This window comes from Mus caroli, unplaced genomic scaffold (assembly GCF_978045245.1).
Source record: "Mus caroli unplaced genomic scaffold, Mus_caroli_1 scaffold_7, whole genome shotgun sequence".
Lineage (NCBI taxonomy): Eukaryota > Metazoa > Chordata > Mammalia > Rodentia > Muridae > Mus > Mus caroli.
This window is the reverse complement of record NW_028227262.1, coordinates 94,246,268-94,271,171: the sequence shown is the minus strand read 5'-3', so window position 1 is coordinate 94,271,171 and position 24,904 is coordinate 94,246,268. Positions and strand designations below refer to the sequence as shown.

At 48.6% G+C, this 24,904-nt stretch overlaps 1 protein-coding gene across 1 annotated transcript; it reads left to right on the top strand.

The window, feature by feature from the left end:
- Positions 1 to 984: 984 nt before the first annotated feature.
- On the top strand, positions 985 to 22,545 carry Mturn (maturin, neural progenitor differentiation regulator homolog). Its single transcript, XM_021165815.3, has 4 exons — positions 985 to 1,215; positions 8,381 to 8,503; positions 17,759 to 17,854; positions 18,261 to 22,545. Exons 1-4 carry the CDS (start codon positions 1,054 to 1,056, stop codon positions 18,324 to 18,326), a joined length of 447 nt encoding a protein of 148 aa, XP_021021474.2. The 5' UTR covers positions 985 to 1,053; the 3' UTR covers positions 18,327 to 22,545.
- Positions 22,546 to 24,904: the final 2,359 nt, after the last annotated feature.

Below are 24,904 nucleotides of genomic sequence, written 5' to 3'. Positions count from 1 at the left end.
AATTCTGCCACTGAAATGATCAAAACAGACGACTGTGGAATAACGTCTTCTGCCTGTAATAACAGGTGCATTCACTGGGCTTCCCTTTGCTAGACTGCCAGCTTACTGAGGCGGTTAGACTCCAGCTCATTCATGTTTACACCCCAGCTAGCAAGGCTCCTGGTTCAGAAGGCGCACTTTAAAAATAACCACGAGTAAATGTTTATAGAATGAATGCTATTTAATGTGTCCCTTCCGGAAGCCAAGTGTTCAGACGAGGACTCTTGAACTCCCTGTAAACCAGTGTGTCTGCTGGGCACGCAGCAGCCAGAGCATTCAACAGGTGTAGTCAACGGGCAGGCTCCTTGCTTTCCAAGCAGGGTTGGGGTGTGGCTCGGTGGTAACACGCCTGAAAAGCACGACCCTGGGTTCAATTTTCCAACAACTCAAAATACAAAACAAAACCTCAAGCCCAACAAACAAAACAACAGTTGGCCATTTTAGGTCATATAATATAAATTCAAGCCAAATCAGTGAAGGTATCTGTAAGAAGCACGCAGCTTGATGTGCGTGTAAGAGTACACTTCCTTCCAAATCAGTCTAGAAAATACACTCAAGGTTCCTGGGAGGACCGAATTTTGGCTTCTGTAGAAAGCAAAGCTGTATCCCCGGGTGCTCGCAGCACCTCTACAATCAGCCCTGGCAAGGACCAAGCAGTCTGTACTTCTGGGTGCGTCCCTCGCGTTTATAGCGGATTCCAGAGAAAGCCTTCCAAACTGGCTCCAAACCAGGGGTCCGGAGCCAGCCCCGCCCCACCCCGCCGCCACCTGCAGAGACGGGCGCCCCGCCCACATCCTGACGTCATCGGGCTCCGGGCGGTGCCGGGTAGGGCTCCGGGGATTGGCCAGAGTTCGTGACGTCACGAGCCGGGGCGGCCCCGGGCTGGCGGGGTCCCGGGGTGCTTGGGTTCCTTTCAAGGCGGGCGGTGGGGGTGGGGGCGGGGCGGAGGCGGAGCGGGCGGTGTAAACAGACCCGGGAGCCGTGAGCCCCGGAGGAGGCGCGGGCGGCACCGCCATGGACTTCCAGCAGCTGGCAGATGTCGCGGAGAAGTGGTGTTCCAGCACGCCCTTTGAGCTCATCGCCGCCGAGGAGACGGAGCGCAGGATGGACTTCTACGCCGACCCGGGCGTCTCCTTCTACGTGCTATGTCCGGACAACGGCTGTGGCGACAGCTTTGTGAGTGCATGGGACGGGCGCGCTCCGCTTTGCCCAAGCTCCTCCAGGGGGGCCGGGTGGGGCGGATAGCGGTGGCAGGGGTCCAGGGAGCGGAGGTGTGGCGACCTACCGGACCAACGCGCACCGGGCGCGTGGCTAAGAGCATCCCATGGGAGCCTCTATGGGGCACCCACCGGGTGGGGCTCACAGCCCCTGCGGCAGGATCCGAGGTGGGTCCCGGAGCGGTGTCAGTCCCCCTCGGGGTCTCAGACACAACTCTGCAGCCGCCCCTCCCAACAGGGCCCCCTCCCCAGCCTGCGAGTCTCTCGAACGGACACAAAGCCTCTGTCCACACCCGCAGTGATAGATCTTTTGGACCCTCTTTGCGGAATTACGCCCTGGAGCTTAAAAATGCACGCGCGTGCACACGCGCGCGCTCGCGGGGGCACGCCTATCTCGGGTCTCCTGCTTCCCTAGCTCCTCAATGAGCTGCCAGCAAGTGTTTGTAGCCCATGCGGGTTCTAGCCTGCCATGAGGCTACTGTGTCCTCGCCGAGGCCTTTCGCCTTTTCCAGAGGAAGAACCCACACACCCAGGTCCAGAGGGACCAGAACCAGGAACTACAGCGACCAAACCTTTGGCCAGCATCCCTCCCACTAGGTATTCTGGTGCTGACAGTTTAGGAAGGAGATGCTGAGAGCACGCGGTTGTGATGGGAGGTGTGGAGGCAGGGCGGGAATGGCGCTCCGTGGAGTGTTTGTAAGCACTGTAAATAATAGTCCCCAAATGTAAGATGGAGGCAGCTGGGGATGAGGGTAATCGTGTGGTCGACGGCCTGAGGCTGGAGGCGCTGCTGCAGCAGAGGAAGATGGGGTGGTGCATCGTGCATCGACCGCTTGGCTTATCAGGTGAAATGACAAAGCTGGACATATCCCCCACCCCGCTGGGTCTGTACACCTCATCCATCCATGGGAAGTTCAGCTTAGGATCCCTGAGACCCGGACAGGACAGGTGCACAGCTGCCCAACAAAGTATGCTCCTGGCTTTGAGTGGCAGCTAGATTTAGGTTCTGTTCGCTTGTCTTCCCTTGAGTTGCCTACCCACAAAATTAGTTTCCTAATACCAGTTCTCTGGCAATCTTTGAAGTAGACCTAGCAGTTTGATGCACAGCAAGTGTCCTGCAAATTTAAAGTTCAGAGACCTGGTGTTCCCCCCTATCTTTGTATAAACTCTTACCTGGAACTAAGGATGTAGCTTAGTTAGAACACTTGTGTAGTGTGTGTAAAATCTGTTAAGCATTGAAGGAATTTGAATTGAGTAGCATCTCTGCTATTTGGAGATTTTGTTAACAGTAAGACTATTATATAGCATCTTTCAATTTACAAAGTTTAAGACTGTTTAAATAGTTACAAACACTGATGAAGGCTTGGTCTCTCCTTGGTCAGAGGTATCTAACTGACAGATGGCACTGTGCCTCTAAGCACAGGTAGTTGGCTCTGAAGGAATATAGCAGTACTTAGCCCCGATTCTGTTCGGCCATCCCCAAGTGCACACCTCTGTCTGTGTTCTTGGGGACATCACTCTCTTCCAGGCTTAGACAACTATGTCCTCCTGTTACCTGACTTCAAGTGGCAGGCTGTTGTCACTGGATGCCAAGCAGGGCTGCTTGGGTACCCTTGGCTTGTGGTGCTCATATCTGGGAGCCTGTGTTAGTGTAATCGCTGTAAATGTCACTGCCGTCTGCAAGACAGATTCCAGCCCCAATTCTAAAAACCTCCTAACTCTCTCTTTTCCCCACTCGGTGTCCAGACCACCCGAGTTCCGCCAGCATCGTGAGGCAAGCATATGCAGGGCCCTGTTCCTCTGTGCCTGTGAGGGCACTTAGGGGTGATCCTTCACATGGCTTGTCTCTTCCTGTACCCAGGCAAGACCCCAGGATCTTGTCTTCTGGTGCTGGGGACCTGAATTCAGGTCTTCATGATTATACAGCAAGCACTTGACCCACCGAGCCATCTGCTGAACCTTGAAAGATGCCTTCTTACTGGGCCTCGCAAGAAATCTATGAGGTAGATGGTGTACTCATTTTAGAGGCGAGGAAACTGAGGCTTGATGTGTAAGAGACTCTGATAGCCCAGATCTCTGTCGCCTCACTGAAAATTGGCTCACGGTAGCTTCAGAGGCTCAAGAACAAAGATACCTTTGAATGCCACTTCACTGGGCAACTCCTGGGTGTCTCCTCGCCTCGAAGGCTACCTGCCAATGTAGCCCCTTTCCAAACTTCATGTTGGGAATTGTGGCTTCGCAAGTGACAGGAAGGGCTGTGCCACCCAGGAGAAGGGGGGCAGGAACTTGGCAACCAGCTGGCAGTTCTCTCTTCTGCCAACTCAGAAGGTCTTGAGGGTTATCGGCCCTGAGAAGGGGATTGTGGGCAGCCATTCAGGTGCCAGGGAACAGAACTCTGTGTGTGTGTGTGTGTGTGTGTGTGTGTGTGTGTGTGTGTGTGTGTGTGTGTGTGTGCATACACATGCTCATATGCTCCTGTACATTCCTAAATATGCTGGTTTGTGTCCGGTTGGAGCACTGGCTGACCTCCTCCCTTGTCCACTAAGTGAAGAGTGCCTACACATCACCTAGAATAGAGATTGCTGATCGCAGGGACAGCTGGTTTACCTTATAGTTCCACCTTCCTGACAACCCATCAGAAGCATGTTTAGATGCACAATTTTGTGTAGTTTCATCCCCTCTGATCCAAACACATAGCAGTAGCCATATTATTAAAGAAACCGTGCTCACGGTTAGATAGGCAGGCTGCCTTAGTTATGGCTGACTGTGCTCTTCCCACTGAGTATGCAAGTATGCATGTATGTTTACACGGTTCCCATTTGTGAGCGGGTCTGTGATGTATGTAGGTGGGGCTGCACCGTGGTCTTGCAATGGCGAGAGGGAGGAAAGGTGTCTCTTTACCTACTACTTTTGATTGCTCCATCCAGAGTGAGATAATCATACTAAAACCCATCACTACTGTGAGCGCTGTATGAGGAGCCAAGTGCGAAGTGGAATCACTTCATAGAAGTGAAACAACTTCATAGAAGTTATTTCAAGGAAGAACAAAGCCACTTGTATAGTTAGCTAATCGTGAAGAGGGTAATGTTGGGGTGTTATGAGCCCAGATGATTGGGAACCAGCAGTCACTTATCTGCTAATTGACAGGCAGTCTGCAGGCAGACGCCTGTGATTTTCAGACCCCCTCTAAATATAACTGCTGTCTGTGACTTACACATGGCTGAGCCAAGACCCCCTTCAGCAGCATGCACAGAGGCAGTTGAGGGCATGCAAGCAAAACCCCTGCGGGGTGTTCTCTGCCTTCTGCTGCCTGTGTAGCCACAAGCAAGGTACTTAACCTTTAGAGCACCAGTTTCCTCCCTGACAGAATGCTTAGATGGGCAGGCTGCCTTAGTTATGGCTGACTGTGCTCTTCCCACTGAGTATGCAAGTGTGTTGGGCGCCACAAAGTGGCTTGTGGTTTCTGTGTTCTGTCTGCTACGTGGATTTTAGATTAAGAGACACCAATTAAAAATAGAGCACCATCAGCTAAGATGGCCCATGGCGATATTGGTTTGGGGGCTTTTTTAGATGCCAAAATCTGAGGCTACTCAGAGCTAGTATATGAAATGACATATTTACACACACCCTGCACCTAACCCTGTATGCCTTAACTGGGTTAGATTACTGAGGGCATTTAATACAGTGGGAATGGGAAGTAAGTGGAGTTTGTTTTATTTTGTCCGGGGAATAATCTGTGCTCTGAACCCCTCTTGGTCTCACCAGCTTATAGCTGTAGGTCTAGCAGCATGCCCCCAGGACAAGAAGAGCTTGGAGGGATTGAGTTAGCCTAGTGATCTAACGTCATGCTTTGATGACCAGGTCTTGTCATCTCTATATAGAAAGTGGAACACACTCCCTGCCCTGCTCGTGACTTGCTTGTGCTGTCTTAGCTAGATGAGCTCAGGCCTGCTGTAACAGAAAGAGGTACAGAAGGCCTATAGTCACAGGGCCCCCATGGGGCATTTGCTGTAAGAGTGGCAGGTCATTCAGGGTGGGGACAGCAAAGACCAAGTGAGTCACTGAAGCTCAGGGCTGTGGTCAGTAATGGAACTGCTTCAGTTCTCAGTGAGAAATGTGAAATGGGCCTGGAAGTCTGCATTGTAACAAGCATCCCAGTGACAGTCAACAGTTAAGAACCCCAGCTCTGCTGCACTTCCTGCTCCCGGCATCTCCTGTTATCATAGGAGGCCTGAGCTCACCCCAGCTCCAAGCGTCCTCCATACCCAGGGCAGCCAGCATGCTTCAATCTGACACTCCCAGCTAAGCTATTTCTGTGGCTGCAGCTAGTTTCTCCAGTTCCTGCTCTAGTGTTCTCCTGGCTAATGTGGGTGTTTGATTATATGTGCTTGGAGTATTTTCCCGGCTGCCGTTACAGTGGCTGTACCTTATGGCCCAGGACTTTGGGACTTCAGCCACTCAACCTGATTTTACGATTCTTTCCTTTTATCATCTTTCTTTTTGTCACACACACTTCATGGTTACATCTCAAGTCACCCTGCCTTGTATTCTAACAGTGCTAGATACCATTAGTTTTGGAAAGAAGTATTTTAAATAAAGTTAAATACTTTATGTTTGTAAAGACAGTAGAAATAAGATGATTAGCAGTCTGTGGATGGTGTCTTTTCAAGTTGTCATGATCCAAGCCCCTGTTTCTTCATGGTACCTTGCAGACAGTGATTACAGTTAAGGGTTTTGCTTTGGTTTTTTTTTTTGTTTGTTTTTTCTGATTTATTTATTGCTTTGTGTGTACGAGTCTTTTTCCTGCATATGTGAGTATGTGCACTGCGTATGTGCCTGGTGCCTACAGAGGTGCTGACCACCCTGGAACCAGAGTCACACACAGTCCTGCGCTATAGTGTAGGGACCAGGGAATCACACCAAGAGCAGCAAGTGTTTTTAACCTCACAGCCATCTTTACAGGTCTTTTTTTTTTTTTTTCTTAAGTCCACAAAACCAGTAAGGCTGGGACTCTGGGAACCCCTGTACTAGTTGATGAAGGCTCTTTAGGCAGAAGACCTTTCCTGGAGTTCAAGTCTAAATTCTCCAACATATAGCAATAAATAGCTCCAGAAGTGGAGGCAGGAGATTGGAAGTCAGGAGATGGGAAGTCAGGAGATGTCTTCCTGAGGCTAAGGAAGCTGAGAAACGCCTAACCAGTGCTCCCCACCGGTGATCCCCACCAATGCGCTCCACCGCCAGACGTCGGGCGCTGCCATTCTGTTTTTGCCTAAATGAGACACTTCTGCTTACTGTGTAATTTAAAGCCCAAATGCACTTTTAAGAAGAGAAGTCTATAAGGTTTTGCTTACGTATCTGTTTATTTTAGATCTACCTGCTTATGAATTGATTTCAATCCAAGTGGCCTAGGAGAGCAGTCACAGCAAAGTCACCCTGGGTTTCAGGTTTACTCATCCTGTGACTCCTGTCTGTGGCAGGTGGGAAGCCCAGCTTGCTACCGTCTCCCTGCAGATGCAGAAAATCTCCCTGTGCCCACTACTTACAGACCAGGCCCAGGCTGCCAGCCAGCACTGCACACACACTGATACGCCACTAGCTTTTCACTCTGCACTCACACAGTGCCCAGGGAAGGCAGATAGAACGTTAAGTGCTGCTAGGTGGTCACCCCATGTCTACCCTGGATTCAAACTTGAAGGAATCTGGAATGGCGTTACAGATGTGATGTGGAGGCAAGCGCTGTGCAAGCTTATTAGCCAAACATACTGATAGTCTGTCTGGCTGCATCTCTGTCGACTGAGAACAGGCAAGACAATGAGTTGAGGAGCGCTCTGTACAGTTAGCCTTCTGTACTGTGTAGGAAGTAGTTGTATATGTGACATTTCAGCAGCTCCACAGTGTTAGGGTCTGTGATAGCGAATGGTGTGAGGAACTCTCTAGTGGCTCTGTGAGGTGGTGGAGGAACACTAGAGAAGACTGCTGGTGTAGGGCAGCTGGGCGGGTCAGAAAGCCACCATTAAGACTGTAACTGGGACAATCGGAGTATGGAGATGACACATGTACCTGCTCACCCCAGCTGTGTGGGGAATCTATGCAGCCCTTCTTAGACATCCCGCAGTAAGAAGGAAGGTGGTGAGATGTGCTCATAGGGTGGCCAGCAGAACTTTGTAGGGTGATGGCCCTGCTCATGCACAAGAATGGAAGCAGGCAGGGGGTGCCACACGGACCTCAGACCATTTTCTAACTAGGTCTTATCTCCTCCTTCCATCCACCAAACACCTCCCTTTTCCCAGACCTCAAAACTGTCCATTCAGTTGAAACCCTTGAGACAGACCTGTGGTACCTGTGGGGTGCCCCATGTTTCTGGCTTGTTGGTTCTGCAGAACTAGGGCTTCTTCATCCAGACCTCAAGTCTGTTTCTCTAGCTTATTCTAGATCTTTACCCCTAATTTAAAAGATGTGATAACACAGATTTCCTCACCTAGATAAATGTCCCCCCAGCCCCAGTAATAGCAGCAAACCTGGATGCAGATTGATATCCACGTGTGCTGGGTTGTTTATGATGCCTGGGAGGATGCCCTCCTAATGTGCTGAGGGGATGAGGACCCTGAGCAAGGCCAGGCTTCCTAAGTGGCTCAGGGCCGACTTTGCATATTCTCCTGAATTCATTTCAGTCTGGAGAAATTTACCAACATCCCCACTCAAGGGCTGATCTGCAGAGGGAACACCCTGTTCCAAGTTCATGATTACAAACTGGTTAATTAATTCTTCAGCTGTAGCTGGAGGCAAAGTTAAGGAATTTGAAGGCAAAGGCTCTGATTCCACCCCCTCCCCCGCCCTTTTAAAGTCACCCTCAGACTCCTTCGGAGAGGATGGGCTGGGCAATACCCGTTGGCCTCACAGGTGAGACTGGGAGCAAAAAAGCTTGGGGGAGTTCTATGGCTTTGACACCGATCCCTTGCCAAGCAAAAAAGCTTGGGGGAGTTCTATGGCTTTGACACCGATCCCTTGCCAAGCAAACCAATGAAGACCAAGGGGGTGGATTTCACTCTGCAATGGAGGCTGACTTCCAGTGAGGGACTCTCTAAAACTCTAGGGTGATGACCTGTGTTCTTTGTTTCCTCCAGCACGTGTGGAGCGAGAGCGAGGACTGCCTGCCCTTCTTGCAGCTGGCCCAAGATTACATCTCTTCCTGCGGCAAGAAGACCCTCCATGAAGTCTTGGAAAAAGTCTTCAAGTCCTTCAGACCTGTAGGTGCTGCACGGCTTCCGAAGCCACCCCGCACCCCTCCGTCACTGCACACTGATCGCAGGGATGGGCAGGAGAGTGGGCAGACCCAGGAGTGTTCTGTCTGTTTGTCGGCCCTGTAGTATGAAGAGAGCAGCCACTGTGGGGAGGCAGAAAGCAGGGTGCACCACGGCTGTTAAGTGCAGGGCTGCCGAGGGCTATTTCTAGCCTCAGTTTAGAAGTACTGATAGGGTGGAGGCAAAGAGCCTTTACGGAAGACGAGGTACTCTAGTTCTCACCCAGTAAATTCCAAATCCACCGGGAAGCCGGAAGCCATAGGTTTTGTCTGTTTTGCTTTGCTTTTGCCTTTTATCATAGAGGTGTTTTCACCAGGGGCCATGGCTGGAGATCTAGATAAAAGATGTCCACACTTGTGCCTGTGAGGAAGGGAGCCCCTTCTTGTTGCAGGTCTCAGAAACACTTGCATAAAGCTTGCCTCCCCTCTCAGGATTTTGGACTGTGTGTTTCTGTGGCAAGCTGGTGGTTGGTCTGCCTTCATGCTAGCTGATGAACACGCCCAGTGAATACTCGCTCCTAGTTTGATGGTGTTTTTTTTTTTTTTACTTCCCTCTCTCTTCCAACATCATCCCCAGCATCACAGCATGCCCCACCCTAGCTTGCTTCGTTGCCCGCTATGATTCTAGTACATGTATTCGGCGGTGTGCTGTGGAATTTCTGTGTATTTCTCAAGCTGTTTTCAGTCTTCTCTACTAAATATTTCAAGCTTGTTTCATAGTCCTCTGAACACAGGGAGGTTGGTTGCATAACATTTCAAGGTCAGTAAGTCTGTTTGGCATCTTTTTGTGTCTCCTGGCTCAAACTTCTGATATCCCTCATGTGTGTGTGTGTGTGTGTGTGTGTGTGTGGCGTTGTCTGAGTTCAGGTTAGCGTGTTTGCAAGTTCATGGGCAGGAATAAATGGAGACCCAGATGATAGTGCCTTTCACAGGACTTGTTGGCCCTGCTATATGACCTGAGAGCCGTGTCTGCTTGAGGTGGCCTTCATTGCTTGAGTTGTAGCTCCTAGGCACTCTAGGGGATTAAAAAAATAAATAAAATAAAATAAAAACAAAACAGACAAACAAACAAACAAACAAACAAACAAGGCTTCAGACCTTGTCTCTTTTAGCTCATTGTCCCAGGAATATGGACCTTTGGAGGGCCTCCTGTGTAAAGTGGGGACCCTGCTGTAGTTGTTCCCTTAAAGGACCCTGGGCTTTGACATGTAAGTACAGTATACTCTCCTGCTTTCCCATCCAGGTTAGGCTGACCTCTCTGGCTTCCAAGTCCCCACTGTACTCAAGAGGTTATTTCCATGTCTAATACTTGAAAAGTCTTTAGCTATTCTCAGTGGAAGGGTGAGAACATTATCGTTAGGAGAAGTAGAACTTCGGTGGGTTTCTCTTCAATGAGAAAGCTATTTCAGAGATTTCAGAGTCATGACCACGGGGAAGAGCCGGGGGTTGGCGGTGGGGTGCCAGGCACAAAGACAACTCTGAAAGAAAGCCTAGGGTCAGGAGATTGATTGCCTGTGTTCCTGATATAGGAAGTACCCACAGAGCTACAGGGTTTGGAGTTGGGAACCTGGGCACAGTGAGAGGGGAGTTCAGGAAGACATAGGGTCTCATAGCTGTGGAAGGACTTGGGTTTGCCAGCTATAGAGAGCCCGAAGAAATAGAGCAGGGGGTGGGGGGTGGGGCATGATGATGTCCTTTCTTCAGAGGTGCCCTCTTGCAGACTGAAGTGCTCCCTCCCAACGGCTGTCAGCAGGAAGCATAGGACCAGAACAGAAAGCAGCACCATCTTCCAGGCAGATGTGAGGCCAGCTTAAAAATAGCAGAAGTGGAACAGGAGCCTGGGATGGTGGAGATGGCTGGGAAGCCGACCCAGCTCGCCTTGCTGTTGGGTTGCAGTGGAGTCTAAGAAAACGAGGAAGAGATGAAACCTGAGTTTCTTGGCAGTGCGTTGAAGGAGCGTCACAGTGGATGATGAGACCGGGAGGGCGTGTGGGAGGAAAAGCTAGGGTCTGGTGCTTAGACCTCAGTTTTGCAGGACCGAGAAGTCAGTGGGGAACCCTGAACCCCTCCTGTCCCTGCTGCTCTCAACTAAGTGTGGAGCTTTGAAAGAAGGCACGGGCAGGGGGTTCGCTGCTGCTGCTGCCCTAGTTGAGAGAAGACCTTATCCAGTCAGGAAGATTAGGAGCCAGGAAACCAGTGCTGTGTTCCCCTGGGTGTTGGGAGTTACACGGCGCTATCCCTAAGACAGCTGCATTCGGGGTGTCAGGGGGGCTTTAAAATGCCAGTGTGCCCCCTTCCAGTCACGATTGTTTTCACATGGTCATCAGCCAGTCACCTGCCTCGTGCAGTCTCTCCACAGTGATAAGGACCTATCTGTCTGTAGCCTTCCATGGCCCCCAAGGGACCTCGTCATCCCTGTTGGCTTGACCTTGCTAAAAAGCTGGCCCATGGCAACCGCAGCCTGAAGAGTAGTCTCACCTCAAGGTCGTGCCACCTGGATGGAGCTGTGTCTGTGGACTGCGTTCCCTTCGTCTTGCCTGCACTTTCTACACCAAAATAATCAACATCACACAGCCTCATTTCACACACGCTGAGACCTGATCAGATCTTTGAAGAAAGTGTCACCCTTTTCTCCTCTTTGAGCCGTCCTTCCTCCTTCTATCTTTCTCCTACTTCATCAGATTTCCCACAAAAATGTTCTACTCATCTGTTGCCAGAGCCTTGTTCTGGAGGGTAAAGGACAGCACAGCGTATTTGGCTTCTGCCTCCTGGGAGCTGATTAAGAGGAGCACCGGCCACTGAGCAGGGTGAAGCCAGGATAAAGGCAGAGCCTGTGTTGGCTCAGGTGGCTGCTCTCTCAGAGAGGAAGCTTTCTCCCCTCTCTCCTTCATGGAGGCTGGGTACCATACCCGTGCCTGTGGCAGCATCGAATGCTGTTTCGGCTAATGTTATCATGATGGTCTGGACAGGTTGGCTTTAGTTCCTGTGGCTCCCATGGCTTCTTCCTCTGTGTGGCCCAGTCTTATCTCTGAGGATGCTGTGACACTGAACAAAGGGGTTCCTACCAGAAAAACACACTCTTGGTTCTGGGCACTGGTGTGAAGGAGACCAGTGTTTTAAGGCTGCAATCCAGCAGCGGGGAAGGCAGGGAGGACACCACACAAGAAAATCTTCATGGCATAGAGCAGTGCTTGGCCAAGCCCTTGCCTTTGACCCTGCCTTTGACCCAGTAGCCTTGAAGAAGTGAGAGACTCCACCACTGCCAAGCCACCCAAGTGGGGCAGAAGCCCAAGAGAAAAATGGTTTTTCCTGTCCATGTAGATTTGCAGGAATGACATTCAAAATTGGAAATTTAACCTTTCCTCATCCTTTGTTTTCTGCTCATGTTATGAACACTCAGACCTTGTCATTTTTGGCCAAGTGGTGGTGACACCTTTAATGCCAGCAATCAGGAGGCAGAAGAAGGCAGATCTCTGACATTGAGGCCAACCTGGTCTACAGAACAAATTTCAGGACAGCCAGGACTAAATCGAGAAACCGTGTCTCAAGAAAACCAAAAGAAAAAAAAAAAAAAAACAAAACAAAGTAAACAAGCAAAAACAAAACTTTGTCATTTTTTGGAAGGCCAGTGCCAGTGCTCCTACCACAGCGAATGCCCCGACCACAACGTGTCTGCCGCTCTTCCCCTGTCCACCCCTGCCTCCATCTTGCCTCTCCTTCTCCCTCCTAATATAGAGAAGACTGATTGAAACTCACCTTGAGTTTTAGGACAGACAGTTTCAATACCCCCCCCAAATACTTTAACTAGTCTTGCTGCCCAGAGTGGGGCTTCTAGGACCCCCTCAGAACAGAAATGCAGAGATGGGGCCTCCCTTAGGCTCCATGAGCCAGGGTCTGCCCTGTAGGTAGTGTTCTTGGTGAGTCAGAGACATGGTCAAGTGTGAGAAATGCTGCTTCTCCCTTGGAAGCCTGAAGCCACAAGGACACAATATTCACCAACATTCTAGCTGATCCAGGATGCTCTAGACTCTAGAGGCCGCATACACCTCCACTCTCAGCGCAAAGACACCAGCCCAAGGTGGCTGATGTCTTCAGGGTGCCCCTTCAGGGTGCCACGTTCCAGCCACAACCTCAAGTAATTTGCAACTTTGTCCACTGGACCTGAAATTAGTCCCACAGGAGACCAGGGCCTAGAGAATTTTAATTCTCAACTGGTGACAGTTCTTCCTTTCCAGTGGAGGCCCACATAGCCTGCTGGGCCTAGACGATTATGTAATTGTGGACAGTTTATGTGATTGTGTTCCAAGGGAGCTTGTGGACAGCCAGGCCTGGAATACCAGTGTGTTCCTTTACACAATGAGCAGAAACTTGTTTGAGTCCCAGGCTGCTGGAAAAAAAAAAAACACTAAACTAGGATTGCCCAGTTGTGACTGTCAAGGATCGTTTAGCCAGATCAGGCCTGTCGGCGGTGGTTTTGCCCTTTCCATTCTCACATAAGAACACGTGGGCACAGATACAATAAGGGCCCCAGCTCCTTACCCGGCTGTCTGTCATCTCACCTCTGATTTAGATCCTCCACCACCCACGGTATGGAACGTTGGCAGCCGTGCTGGATTGCTACATATCTGTATGATGTTTTTGGAACTCTGGGCTTTAGTTCTGGTAGTTTGCCAGCCTATATGTGCTAACAGGTTGCCATAATGCAAACCTTACTTGTATACATTTCCTACTAGGGAGGCATTTTGAAAACACGTCTTGTCCAGTAGAAAGCATGGAAACTTCCCGGTGCCAGGCTGGGAATTGACAAGCATACCCTCAGCAGCCTGCCTGATGGGTAGGTGTGGGTAGACTGCAGTCAAGTCAGCAGAGGTTGAGTCCTGGCTCTGCTGTTAACTCAGTGACTCTGGGTAGTCTCTCAGTGTCTCCTGGTCTTGAGAACCATGTGTAACGCTGCTTGAGATAGCACTAGGCACATGCTAAGTTGACAGCACAGAGTAAGGTGTATATTCTGAGCTTCTGGGCTAATATCCTCTTATCAGTGAGTGCATATCACTGAGTGCATATGTGTGCTCTTTTGTGATTGGGTTACCTCACTCAGGATGATATATCCTCCCGATCCACCCATTTGTCTAAGAATTTCATAAATTCATTGTTTTTAATAGCTGTGTAGTACTCCATTATGTAAATGTACCACATTTTCTGTATCCATTCCTCTGTTGAGAGACATCTAGGTTCTTTCCAGCTTCTGGCTATTATAAATAAGGCTACTATGATCATAGTGGAGCATGTGTTCTTATTACAAGTTGGAACATCATCTGGGTATATGCCCAGGAGTTGTATAGCTGGGTCCTCTGGTAGTACTATGTCTAATTTTCTGAGGAACCACCAAACTGATTTCCAGAGTAGTTGTACCAGCTTGCAATCCCACCAGCAATGGAGGAGTGTTCCTCTTTCTCCACATCCTTGCCAGCATCTGCTGTCATCTGAGTTTTTATCTTAGCCATTCTGACTGGTGTGAGGTAGAATCTCAGATATGTTTTGATTTGAATTTCACTGATGACTAAGGATGTTGAACATGTTTTAGGTTCTTCTCAGCCATTCGGTATTCCTTAGTTGAGAATTCTTTGTTTAGCTCTTTATCCCATTTTTAATAGGGTTATTTGGTTCTCTGGAGTCCAACTTCTTGAGTTCTTTGTATATATTGGATATTAGCCCTCTATTGGATTTAGGATTGGTAAAGATTTTTTCCAATCTGTTGGTTGCCATTTTGTCTTATTGACAGTATCCTTTGCCTTACAGAAGCTTTGCAATTTTATGAGGTCCCATTTGTCAACTCTTGATCTTACAGCACAAGCCATTGCTATTCTGTTCAGGAATTTTCCCCCTGTGCCCATATGTTTGAGGCTCTTCCCCACTTTCTCCTCTATAAGTTTCAGTGTCTCTGGTTTTATGTGGGAGTTCCTTGATCCACTTAGACTTGAGCTTTGTACAAGGAGATAAGAATGGATCGATACTCATTCTTCTATTTGCAAACCACAAGAAACTCAAGAAAAAGGAAGACCAAAGTGTGGCTACTTCGATCCTTCATAGAAGGGGGAACAAAATACCCATGGAAGGAGTTACAGAGACAAAGTTTGGAGCAGAGACTGAAGGGATGACCATCCAGAGACTGCCCCACCTGGAGATCCATCCCATATACAACCACCAAACCCAGACACTATTGTGGATGCCAATAAGAGCTTGCTGACAGGAGCCTGATATAGCTGTCTCCTGAGAGGCTCTGACAGTGCCTGACAAATACAGAAGTGGATGCTCACAGCCATCCATTGGACAGAGAACAGGATCCCCAATGAAGGAGCTAGAGAAAGTACCCAAGGAGCTGAAAGGGTGTGCAGCCCCATTGGAGGAACAACAATATGAACTAACCAGTACCCCCAGAGCTCCCTGGGACTAAACCACCAATCAAAGAAAATACATGGTGGGACTCATGGCTCTAGTTGCATATGTAGCAGAGGATGGCCTAGTTGGTCACAATGGGAGGAGAGGCCCTTGGTCCTGTGAAGGTGATAAGCCCCAGTATAGGGGACTGCTAGGGTCAGGAAGCAGGAATGGGTGGGAGAACGGGGAGTATGGGGAGGGGGAGGGGATAGGGGGTTTTCGGAGAGGAAACCAGGAAAGGGCATAACATTTGAAATGTAAAGAAAATATCTAATAAAAAAAGAAAAGGAAAAAAAGAGTAAGGTATGAAGAGGGGCAAGGGAAGAGGTGTGGTTAGTCAACTAGCCTGCTGGATCTACTTCAGCAATGCTTGCTGAGTCCATGAGAGGGGATTGAGGGCTTCTTATGGCTTGGGTTGGGGTTGAGTAACCCATGTCCCCTGAGGAAGAATCATTATAGATATGTGTATTTACAAACATGCCTCAGCTGTACTATTCTTACCCATGAATGTCATGGCTAACTAAACTATGGTTTCTCATTGAGCCTCAGAATCCATCAGAACACAGCATTCTAAGTGGCCAGTTGCCACCTCAGATTAAATTGGATGGATGTTGGATTGACTGTTCTGTAGTTAGTGGCATTCCGCTTTACAGAGTGGTCTTGTGTCTTCCTCTTGGGGTGCTCAGATGATGTCGAGGCTCCTAATGCTGCGAAAGCATTCCCACTTTGTTAGACACTTCCCCTCGCTCGACTGTGGGAGCTGGTGTCAGCAACTCTTCAAATAAAAGCTGACCACCAGCTTAGCAACTGTCTACTTTCATTGTGACTAGCCATCTTATCTCCCAGGAAGCAGATTCTGTCCTGTATTTCATTAGAATGTGGGAAGGAGACAGTAAGTAGTGAGACAACCGGGCTTCTCTTTTTTTCCAAAGACGTATGAGATTGGTGTGCCAGGGCTGGACAAGCTCTCGCTGTCCTTTCCCAAGTGAGCAGTAACTTTCTGAGCTGTTGGCCACTGTGAGCTCTATGGAAGCAGCATGCATCTGCACCTGGCTGTGGCCATCTTCACTTGTGACCAGTAACACCTCACAGATAGCTTTGCCCTGCGTGCTTTCCTGGGAGTCTGGGACTGAGAGCTCTAGAACTTAAGAGATAGGCATTGTCTTAGTTGGGACATCTGGCTTACTGTCCCCCCCACCTGCCCATTTTGAGCCACAGGGAGAGTGGAGGAGGGGTGGCAGGGCTTTAGAGAAGCCACATGAGGAGTAAACAGGCCAACCTCAATGTCTTAATGCAGTTAATGTTTCGGCCACTGGGACCACTTTGTTAAGTGACCTAAAGGTGACAGATCTGGGGTGGAATGTCTCTTGGTCACTCTTGACTCCATCATCCCGTACAGAAGTCCAGGAGCAATGAAGGTCATGGTGTTCTGCCAGCCCACAAGTTTTGGTTCATATTGATTGTGAGTGATTAGTACTATTCAGTATCTAATGGAAGACCAATGTCATTAAAAACTGTTGTCATGGGGCTGGAGAGATGATGGCTTAGCAGCTAGGGGTGCTTGTTCTTCTAGAGGACCTGAGTTTGATTCCCAGCATTCACTGCATGTAACGCTAGCTCCATCCACAAGATCCCACGCCTCTGACTGCCAAGGGCACCAGTACTCACATGAGCACACCAAAGACGCAGACATGCACACGTATACAAAATTGAAATATATTCACCTTAAATTTGTTGTGCTTCCCTGGTCATAGTCATAGAACATCATAGAAGGCTTGTGGAACATAGATGAAACGGAGGCTAGGGAAATGATTTAGAGCTCCTTGGGGGGACCCAGGTTTGATCCCCAGAACTCACCAACATCCAGGGGATCTGATGATGCCCTCTCTAACCTCTGTGGGCACCGTGCATGCACAAAGTGCACATACACACTAGCAAAATATTCATATACATATATACATATACATAAAATACATATTTATACATATAAAATAAATGGAAAAAATTTAAAGATGAAATGAAAAGAAACACACACAAGATTGTAGCACCTGCTGCCAAGTCTGATGACCCTAGTTCTGTCTCTGGGCATCACATGATGGAATGAGAAAACAAACACCTATGCATTGTCCTGTGACCACATATATGCTGTGACATGCATGCAAACACACAAACCGAATGTAAAATTTTAAAAGAAAACTCAACATTTGAAAATATTTAATTGCAGTTCTTTTTCTATGTGCATCCATATGAATTTTAAGACAATCTATATCATAACTGACCATTTTTACATTTTATACTCATCTTATATCATTAAGTAATTTTAAGATTCAGTTTTAAGTCTACATATGATGTTATCTTACTAACATGCCATAAAATTTAACCCTTTGCTACTCATCATATGTCTATGTGCCACTTACCGTAAATAACCGCAAGTGTTTTGCGGGGGAGAAATTTAAGCAGAGGATTGATTTGGGGACATAGGCAATGCTTGTGGTGTGACTCACCAACACCGTGGGAGCGGCATGCACATCCACCACATGTGTGGTTTGCGGGGCCCCGTACCTCCCCAAGGTCGCCAGTGGAATCAACAGACCATGAAGACTCAGTGTGTTCCCTGTTAAATTTGTAACCGCTGAGGTGGGGGAGGTGAGTCCAGGGTTGCACTTGCAGTGCTAAGCAGATGAATTTGGGCGTGTGACGCCTTTGGGTTTCTGCCTGCAATGCTTACAGCTGCTGCTTTTCTTGTCCAATTTCTTCTCTCCAGTTGCTGGGGCTTCCAGATGCAGATGACGACGCTTTTGAAGAGTACAGTGCAGATGTGGAGGAGGAGGAGCCAGAGGCGGACCACCCGCAAATGGGGGTCAGTCAGCAGTAAACTCCTAGGTCACCTTGCAGAAGGGGAGTAAGCCCTGTGCACCCCATGGGGTCCGGTCCTCCAGATGGAGTTCGGTGCTCCTGGGGTAGCCCTTTTGCATTAGCACTTCAAAACAGGACATCCGGCTCCTGGCATCAGAATGAAAATGAAATACCCTTTAAATGACCACACAATATCTGTGACAAGGTTTGCTCAGCAGCGACCGGAATTGCCGCCCCACCTTGGCAGGGTCTCTATGGAGATGTCTTGGTAGCTTTTGCCCCTTTGAAGTTAGAGTCCGTCCGTGTTGTGGCTGCCTGTTCCCTCTTGAGTTTATGTTGGAGGATTATGTTTCCTAACTGGAATGTAGAGAACTCTGAATGTATTAAGGATGTGTTTTGAGTCCTCACAGGTGACCTTGCTGAGGAAAAGCATGACAGAGGAGAAACGCAGCCTGCACTATTTGTGTACCTTTTAAGTGTCCGTAAGTGAAAGGCTTTGCTTAGAAAGCATGAGTTTTCATATCTAGTCATGCGCCTGCACATGAGCAAGCGCAGAGGGTGAGGGTGGCTGAGGCTCCTTTGGAGAGTTCACCACTGTTTGCGTTTGGTTCCCCGGGCGTGCAGCCGCCAGCCACTGGTCAGTGTAGATGCTTCCTGGGTGTTTGATCGTTTTAAAGCTTGCTGCTTCCAAAGCCGCCTTTAAATTCTAATAGTGGAAAGTATAGATGGGGTGAAAGATATAAACGATTGGTTTCTTGATGCTGTTTATAAGCCTGCATATGAAACAATAACCTTTTCTCTTTATGACGAGATGGCAGCTTACTTAATCGTGAGAGCAGCCCGGATCTGAGCAAGTGCCCCTTAAGCTTTGAAGCCATAGGTAAATCTAACAGGAAAAGAAACTAGGATAGAAATATTAATAAAATGAAATCATTTGCTTTCCTAATCTTTTATTCTTTAGAGAATGTCAAGAAGGGCTCCCAGTGAGTTAATTCATTTAAAATTATAATTAATTACTCTAGGGAACCTACTTGCAGTGAAATTTTTAAAGGGACCTGAAAGTAAGAATCTTAATTACGAGATTGCTTGGGTTACAAGAGGATGATTTAATGATCAGGACACACAGACAACTCCCAGGAGTGACTGCTCTCATCATTTAGCCAGTAAGTACTTAGCAAGGTATTCTCTGATGCCACTGTGAGACCCTTCCACGCTTGTCTCAGGTTCTCATAACTTAGGGTGCAAGTGTCCCCTTGACAGTGCTTGACTGCTCTGTGCATCCAGTTTGGGCTTGTTTCAAATGCACACCCACACCACTTATGTTGTTGGTATTTTAAATTTAAAAAAGAAGAAGATGATGAAGAAGAAGGAGATGACCACGACCACTTGTGCTGACAGGAGCTTGTGTGGATGGCCAGCATGTCTGGACGTTCTCTATTTAACCCAGGGGCAGTTTGAAGAGTCCCATGCTCCTTGGTGTATTGTAGAATTCAGCTGCTGGGTGATGTCACACACTGGTTTCCATCTGTGCTTTTGTACCTGTGTGTTTTATTGTCTGGAAGAAACTTATTAATACCAAGCCAAGTAAGTTCTCTTGAAGTAGCCTATTAGCAACATCACACTGAGTGCTCCTTCCAGGGTGCAAGGTCCAGCCTTTGAGTCCTGCCCATCGCCCCACTTTGTGAGCATACAGCAGGGAGAGTGAGCTCTCTGTCTGGTAGGTACTGTCCAAGGCGGGTAACCTTCTTTTACATATAGTAGGTCACACAAATATATGGCTTTTATGGCTAAATGAGGATGCCTGAGCAGTTTGCTCCATTCTGAGGTAACCTTCAATTTTATACACAGAGGCTTCAAATCTAAATTTACATGTGTTTGAACATTAATATAAGATGAATTTTTATCAAAAATGTATTTAAACTTTGACCAGATATACTTGGTGTTACCACATTAATGGTCTCTATTTGTACAAGTTGAGCTAAGACCCCTCCCCCTCCTAGTGGTGCAGCGGGCTGCTAAAAACTCTCCTCTTCTGCCCAGGGGTGAGGAAGAGAGAATATCCCTGGATGTGGTTGATTTCCACGGCAAACCCCAGAGGCATCCACACATCCATCACCCTTCCGAGCCTCCTTCCTTCTGCTGTTGTGTGTGTCCCTTCCAGGGTGGGCCTGTGCGCACACCCGAGCCTACCCGTTCCACAGTGAGACAGATGTGACCCCTCCCAGCCTACAGAGGCAGGCATTCTAGTGGCAGCCATAGCATGGGGGAAGGGTCTTTGGGGGTTGGGAAAGACAGTTGCCCTTGACTGCAGGACCCTGACAAGTCATGTGACTTCTCTATGAAACCGGGCAATATACTTTTCTAGCTTTGAAGGGACATGGGAAAGAGATACTTCATAATTTTGCCAAAGATGGTGTCTTTAAGATGCTGGCCATGCAGCTACTTTAGAATATGGTGGCCAGCAGTTATCCAGATCCCTGGAGCCTGAGGTAGGCTCTATCCCAGGCAACTGATGAGATTCTGTCACTCTGAGAGGTGGGTAAGCAGAGGTCCCAGAAGATGGTTTGTCTCTGTTGAATGTCAGTGTCAGGCAGAGCTGCTCCTCGCCCCACTATGCTGAAGGCTTTGGAGGTGGTAGGCAGGTAACCCAAGAGGGGAGACTGGTGTGAAGACTAGCTGGAGGGGAATGGCAGTGAACACTTTGCTTGTCCTAGCACTCAGGAAAGTGACAGTGAAGACTTGGTAGGTAGCAGACAGAGACAGTGAGAGTAAACATACAGGGAAGGACTGACGGCATGCTGACCGATGTGACCAGCTGAAATCTGAACTAGCCACTGACAGCACTCAAGAGGCGGATCCTATCACTGAGTGATCCACGGAGACATTTTTCCCATATCTGTCAGGTTACTTTCCTCTGCCTGGTGATGGCACTGAGCCAAGCAGGCTTCAGACATCGAAGAACAGAGCCAGGGCGCATAGTGAGGCCCAGTGCAGTGCCTAGCATCACTAGGGGTCAGTCAGACCGAAGGGTCCACTTGGGACTCCTGGGCTCCCTGCAGCACAGGGTACATTCTGTGTTTCCATGACCAGAGCACAAACTGTCCGCTACGTGAGGAGATTGTCCTGCGCGCTAGTGCCTGAACTAGGTTTTCAGTGCGCTTAAGTCAGACTGGGTCTGGGGGTGCCACCCCTGCTCAGTACAGGCAGAACCGTTCTCTAGCACAATGCATGTCTCTGAATATTGTTTCAGTTTCTTCTCCGAGCACAAAACATATGTTCAGGGTGTTGTGATCCCAGACTGGAACTTTTAGTTGTTGCATGTTAAAACTCACCAGTTGGGAAACAGTTTAATCAAATCTGGTTTTTTTCCAGTGAGAGGAATGTAGGGATGGGCAAGACTTAATGTGTGTTGGGAGAAGGTGGACAGGTGCAGTGAGGAGTTAGGTCTCCATCCATCTGAGTTGTAAACATAGCCCACCCACACTTACCTTCTGGGACACAGGACAACTTGTGTCCTTGGCTGTCTCTAGAGAATTGGTTGCTTAGAGGATGCTGGTAATGGCTCTGTGACTTTCATGATGCCCCCTGCCAAGCCAAAGGCATGGCAAGTGTCCCTCGCACCTGGTGGAATTCCTCCCCTTAAAAATAAAATCAGCCGCTTGCCAGGAGAGCTTGCCTTCAAGAGTATTGGCTCAAGGGGCTGTGACAGCAGAGTGTGGGCCATACCAGCTCTCTCTTCCACTGGTGCTCTGGTGTCAGTGAAACTCAGTGGGGGCTCTTGTCTCTGGAACAAACCTTGAGGGAGATGCCATGCATGGCTTCTTGCATCCTCTCCAGAGATGCATAAAATGTATTTACATTAGAAACACTCCTCCTTCATACAAACCAAGTCACTTTGGTTTGATGGTAGCTAGCGTGACGTGAGAAGCTGAGGTTTTTAGGTTTTGTACAGAGTAGCTGTAAAACTTGCTGGGACGCTGGCAGCCTGTGGTCCACAGTCATGACCTTGAGCATTTCCTGTTAGAAACCCCATTCACCACACTGCAGGCTGAGAGGTTCTGAACAGTCAAAAGTGTGTCCCAAGCTACGTAGGAATTCACGTTCAGTTTGATTAGGACTGTGTTCAAGTCGTCTGGTGTTGGGAGAAAGCTGACAGTGTGCGCTTCATAAACCACCTTTCTCTGGGCTTTCCTTTTTGTCTCTCAAGGTTCGGCCTTAACCAGAACCTTCTGAACTGGCAGAGACCAACACTCTCTACACATGCCAGCTTTCTAAAAGGCACTAAAATAAATATTCAGTGCTGGGCAAATCCGAACCCAGAGTTCAGACCAGTGCTTATTTGTGTACAAGTGAGATTTCTCCAGAGAAGCAAATCAGAAGGAACAAAAGCAAGGGACTTTGTTGTTTGTTTCTGTTTTTTTTTTTATTTTTTATTTTTTAGACAGCGAGTTTTTCCTGTGTGATGTGTGTGCCTTCTTTGAGTCTGTATTTCCTTTCAGAGAGCTCTCTTGTAAGTGACAAACTGTGAAATGGGTTGCCAAAAACTGTGTCCTTTGTTAGACGCTTCAGAGGGAACTGTGTAAATTCTCTCTGCACCTTGTCCCATCTGCTTCCTCCTCCCTCCCATGAGAGCAAGGACCACATCCAAGGATGTAATTACCATACGCTTGCTATTAAAGAGCCTTCCAGCCCTGGTGCTATTTGTCATCTTTACTCTTTTCACAGATTTGGGTTACAGAACACTGCAATTTATAAAGGAAAAGCCAGGACCATGGGCACTGGGGCGGGAGGGAGCCGTTACATCAAAGGTGGATTTGAAGATAGGTAATTCACGTGGTTGGGAACTAAATGCTCTCTGGCTAGTGTTTAGCAATTTGTCACCTCCCTTTAAACTAGTACTGGTTTCATATGGGAGCATTTCTTTCTGCAAACCTAGTGAAGGAATGCTTTGTGCCACAATTAACAATCTATCCTGCGCAGGTCCAGTAATGACAGGATGACATTTCCTCGGCACCTTGCTCCCAGTTGCCTTGATTCACTAGACAAAGGCATGTCAGAAGGAGCCCTGAAAGTTGGCAGCCAAGTCTTGTTCTTTATTTAAGCTCCAGTCTCTCACTTCCAATGAGGGGTCTCTAAACTCGAAAACAGCTTAGCAGCCCCAGCTTGAGGCTGTGTGTGTTGAATGTCATTGGAGGTCCTTGGTCTTGGCCGAAGATTCCAAGTCCAGGGGAAAGCTATGTGTGCACATTCTAAGGTCCTCTGGTCAAAAACTGGCTCCAGAAGGGCCATGGAGACAGATTTTTATCATGAGAAAATTCCTGTTTCTATGACTTGATCACACAGGCTCGGCTCCTTTACCTGCAAGGACAGATCTCAGCCTTACTCATCTCTCCTCTCTCCGCCCTTAATCTCTGAAATCATCTGGCAGGAGGAAGGTTCTGGCCTAGACAGGTCCCTCCTTGACAGTCTGTATGGCGCTACTCACCACCACCCCCCTCCCCTGGCCTCCCACCATCCTTTTGATTTCTCATGGGTAAGAGTAAGCCTGGTGACCTCATTCATTTCTGATTTCCCTTGGGGGAGGAGCATCAGTAGAACACCTGCACAGCCCTGCTGTAGAGGAGGGAGTGCCACAAGGTCCCATAAAGCAACTGTGGTGACCTGCAGGCCATGCTTTCCCCAGGATCCCCTTTCCAGGGAAGATCCACAGCTGTGTATTAGCTCAAACACTTGGAGGTGTCCTCCTGCCTTGCTGAATACCCCTTCTCTTTATAGTAAATCACAGGATTCAAACTATAGCAAAGATGGAAGGACGGGGTTCCTAGCTTAATAAACACTCTTGTTTCCATAGGGAAGTCAGCCAGGTGTGGTGGGTTGCTCAATATCCCCAGGGCTTGCTGAGCACACGTGGGTGGATTCACAGCACGAGGGAAAACAACCCACACCCCAGTATTTGGAGACTCCAAGGCTGGGTATCTAGCCCAGAGTCGACCAAGTATCCCTCCGTTTGTCAGGATTAGCCGTCTGGTAGTTTGGAAGCAGGGTTGAAATGCTCCTGGAACCAGCTGATACTTTTCCTTTTGATACTCTAAGAGGCACAAAGCCCCTCTGAGACTTTAAAGCATCTTGCCCCTTTGGAATGGAAAACAGTGCCGCTTTAAAAAAATAAATAAATAAAAATAAAAAGGGCAAGCTATGATTAGCAGCCAAAGAAGATATGTGAAAAGAACCTAGCATTTTGTTTTCTAGGGAAACAGCTCCAAAGTGGATGTAGATGCCAAAGTGATGTGGGTCCTCCGGGATGTCTTTTAATTGGAAGCCTCTAGAGGTCAGCACAGTATAAACAAAGGACTTCCTAAAGCAGAGGCCACACACCCTCCTAACTGGTACAGCCCTGGGGAGCAACCAGCCAGGGTGGGGCAGAAAGGCAGTTGGCACCCAGAGCACAAGAGATGAAAATGTGATTCTTCAGTGCAGCCTGCTAAGCTCTGACTCCAGTTATTTTCTGCCCTGTCTTTCTGGTCTATCTCTGCGCTCCCTCATCCGTGTATCAAACCGTCTGCCGATTGACAGCTGAAGCAACAGTTGGCTTACATCTTGTACTGGTCAGACTCAGCTCAGGACACTTTCTGCTGCTGGTCAGCCTGTGGGATTTGCTACTTACTGTGCCTACACTGCCGCTGTCCATGGGCTTGGAGGAGAACCTAAGACAGGTTGTGTAGAGCCTGCGGGCGAGACAGATGAGGAAGGATCAGATGGGCGTGGGTGACTAAACTGCTGGACACCAGGACTCCAAGCATAAGGTGCAGAGCTTCAGGCAGGGATGCCTCAGGTTTCACAGGACATGTCTCCAGTCCTAAAAGGAAGTGGGAGTCTGGAGTCCCCCGGAAGCTTCCACAGGAAGGGAATATGTTACGAAGGTTTTTCTCCCCTTTTCTGTTGTCTGTTCTGTTTAGGTTTTCCTTGTTCCTGCCTCCCAAGGAAACATAACCTACACCACAGTCAAACGTCATTGAATATGGCTCTTTGGCAGGGACTGGAATGCACCCAGGGC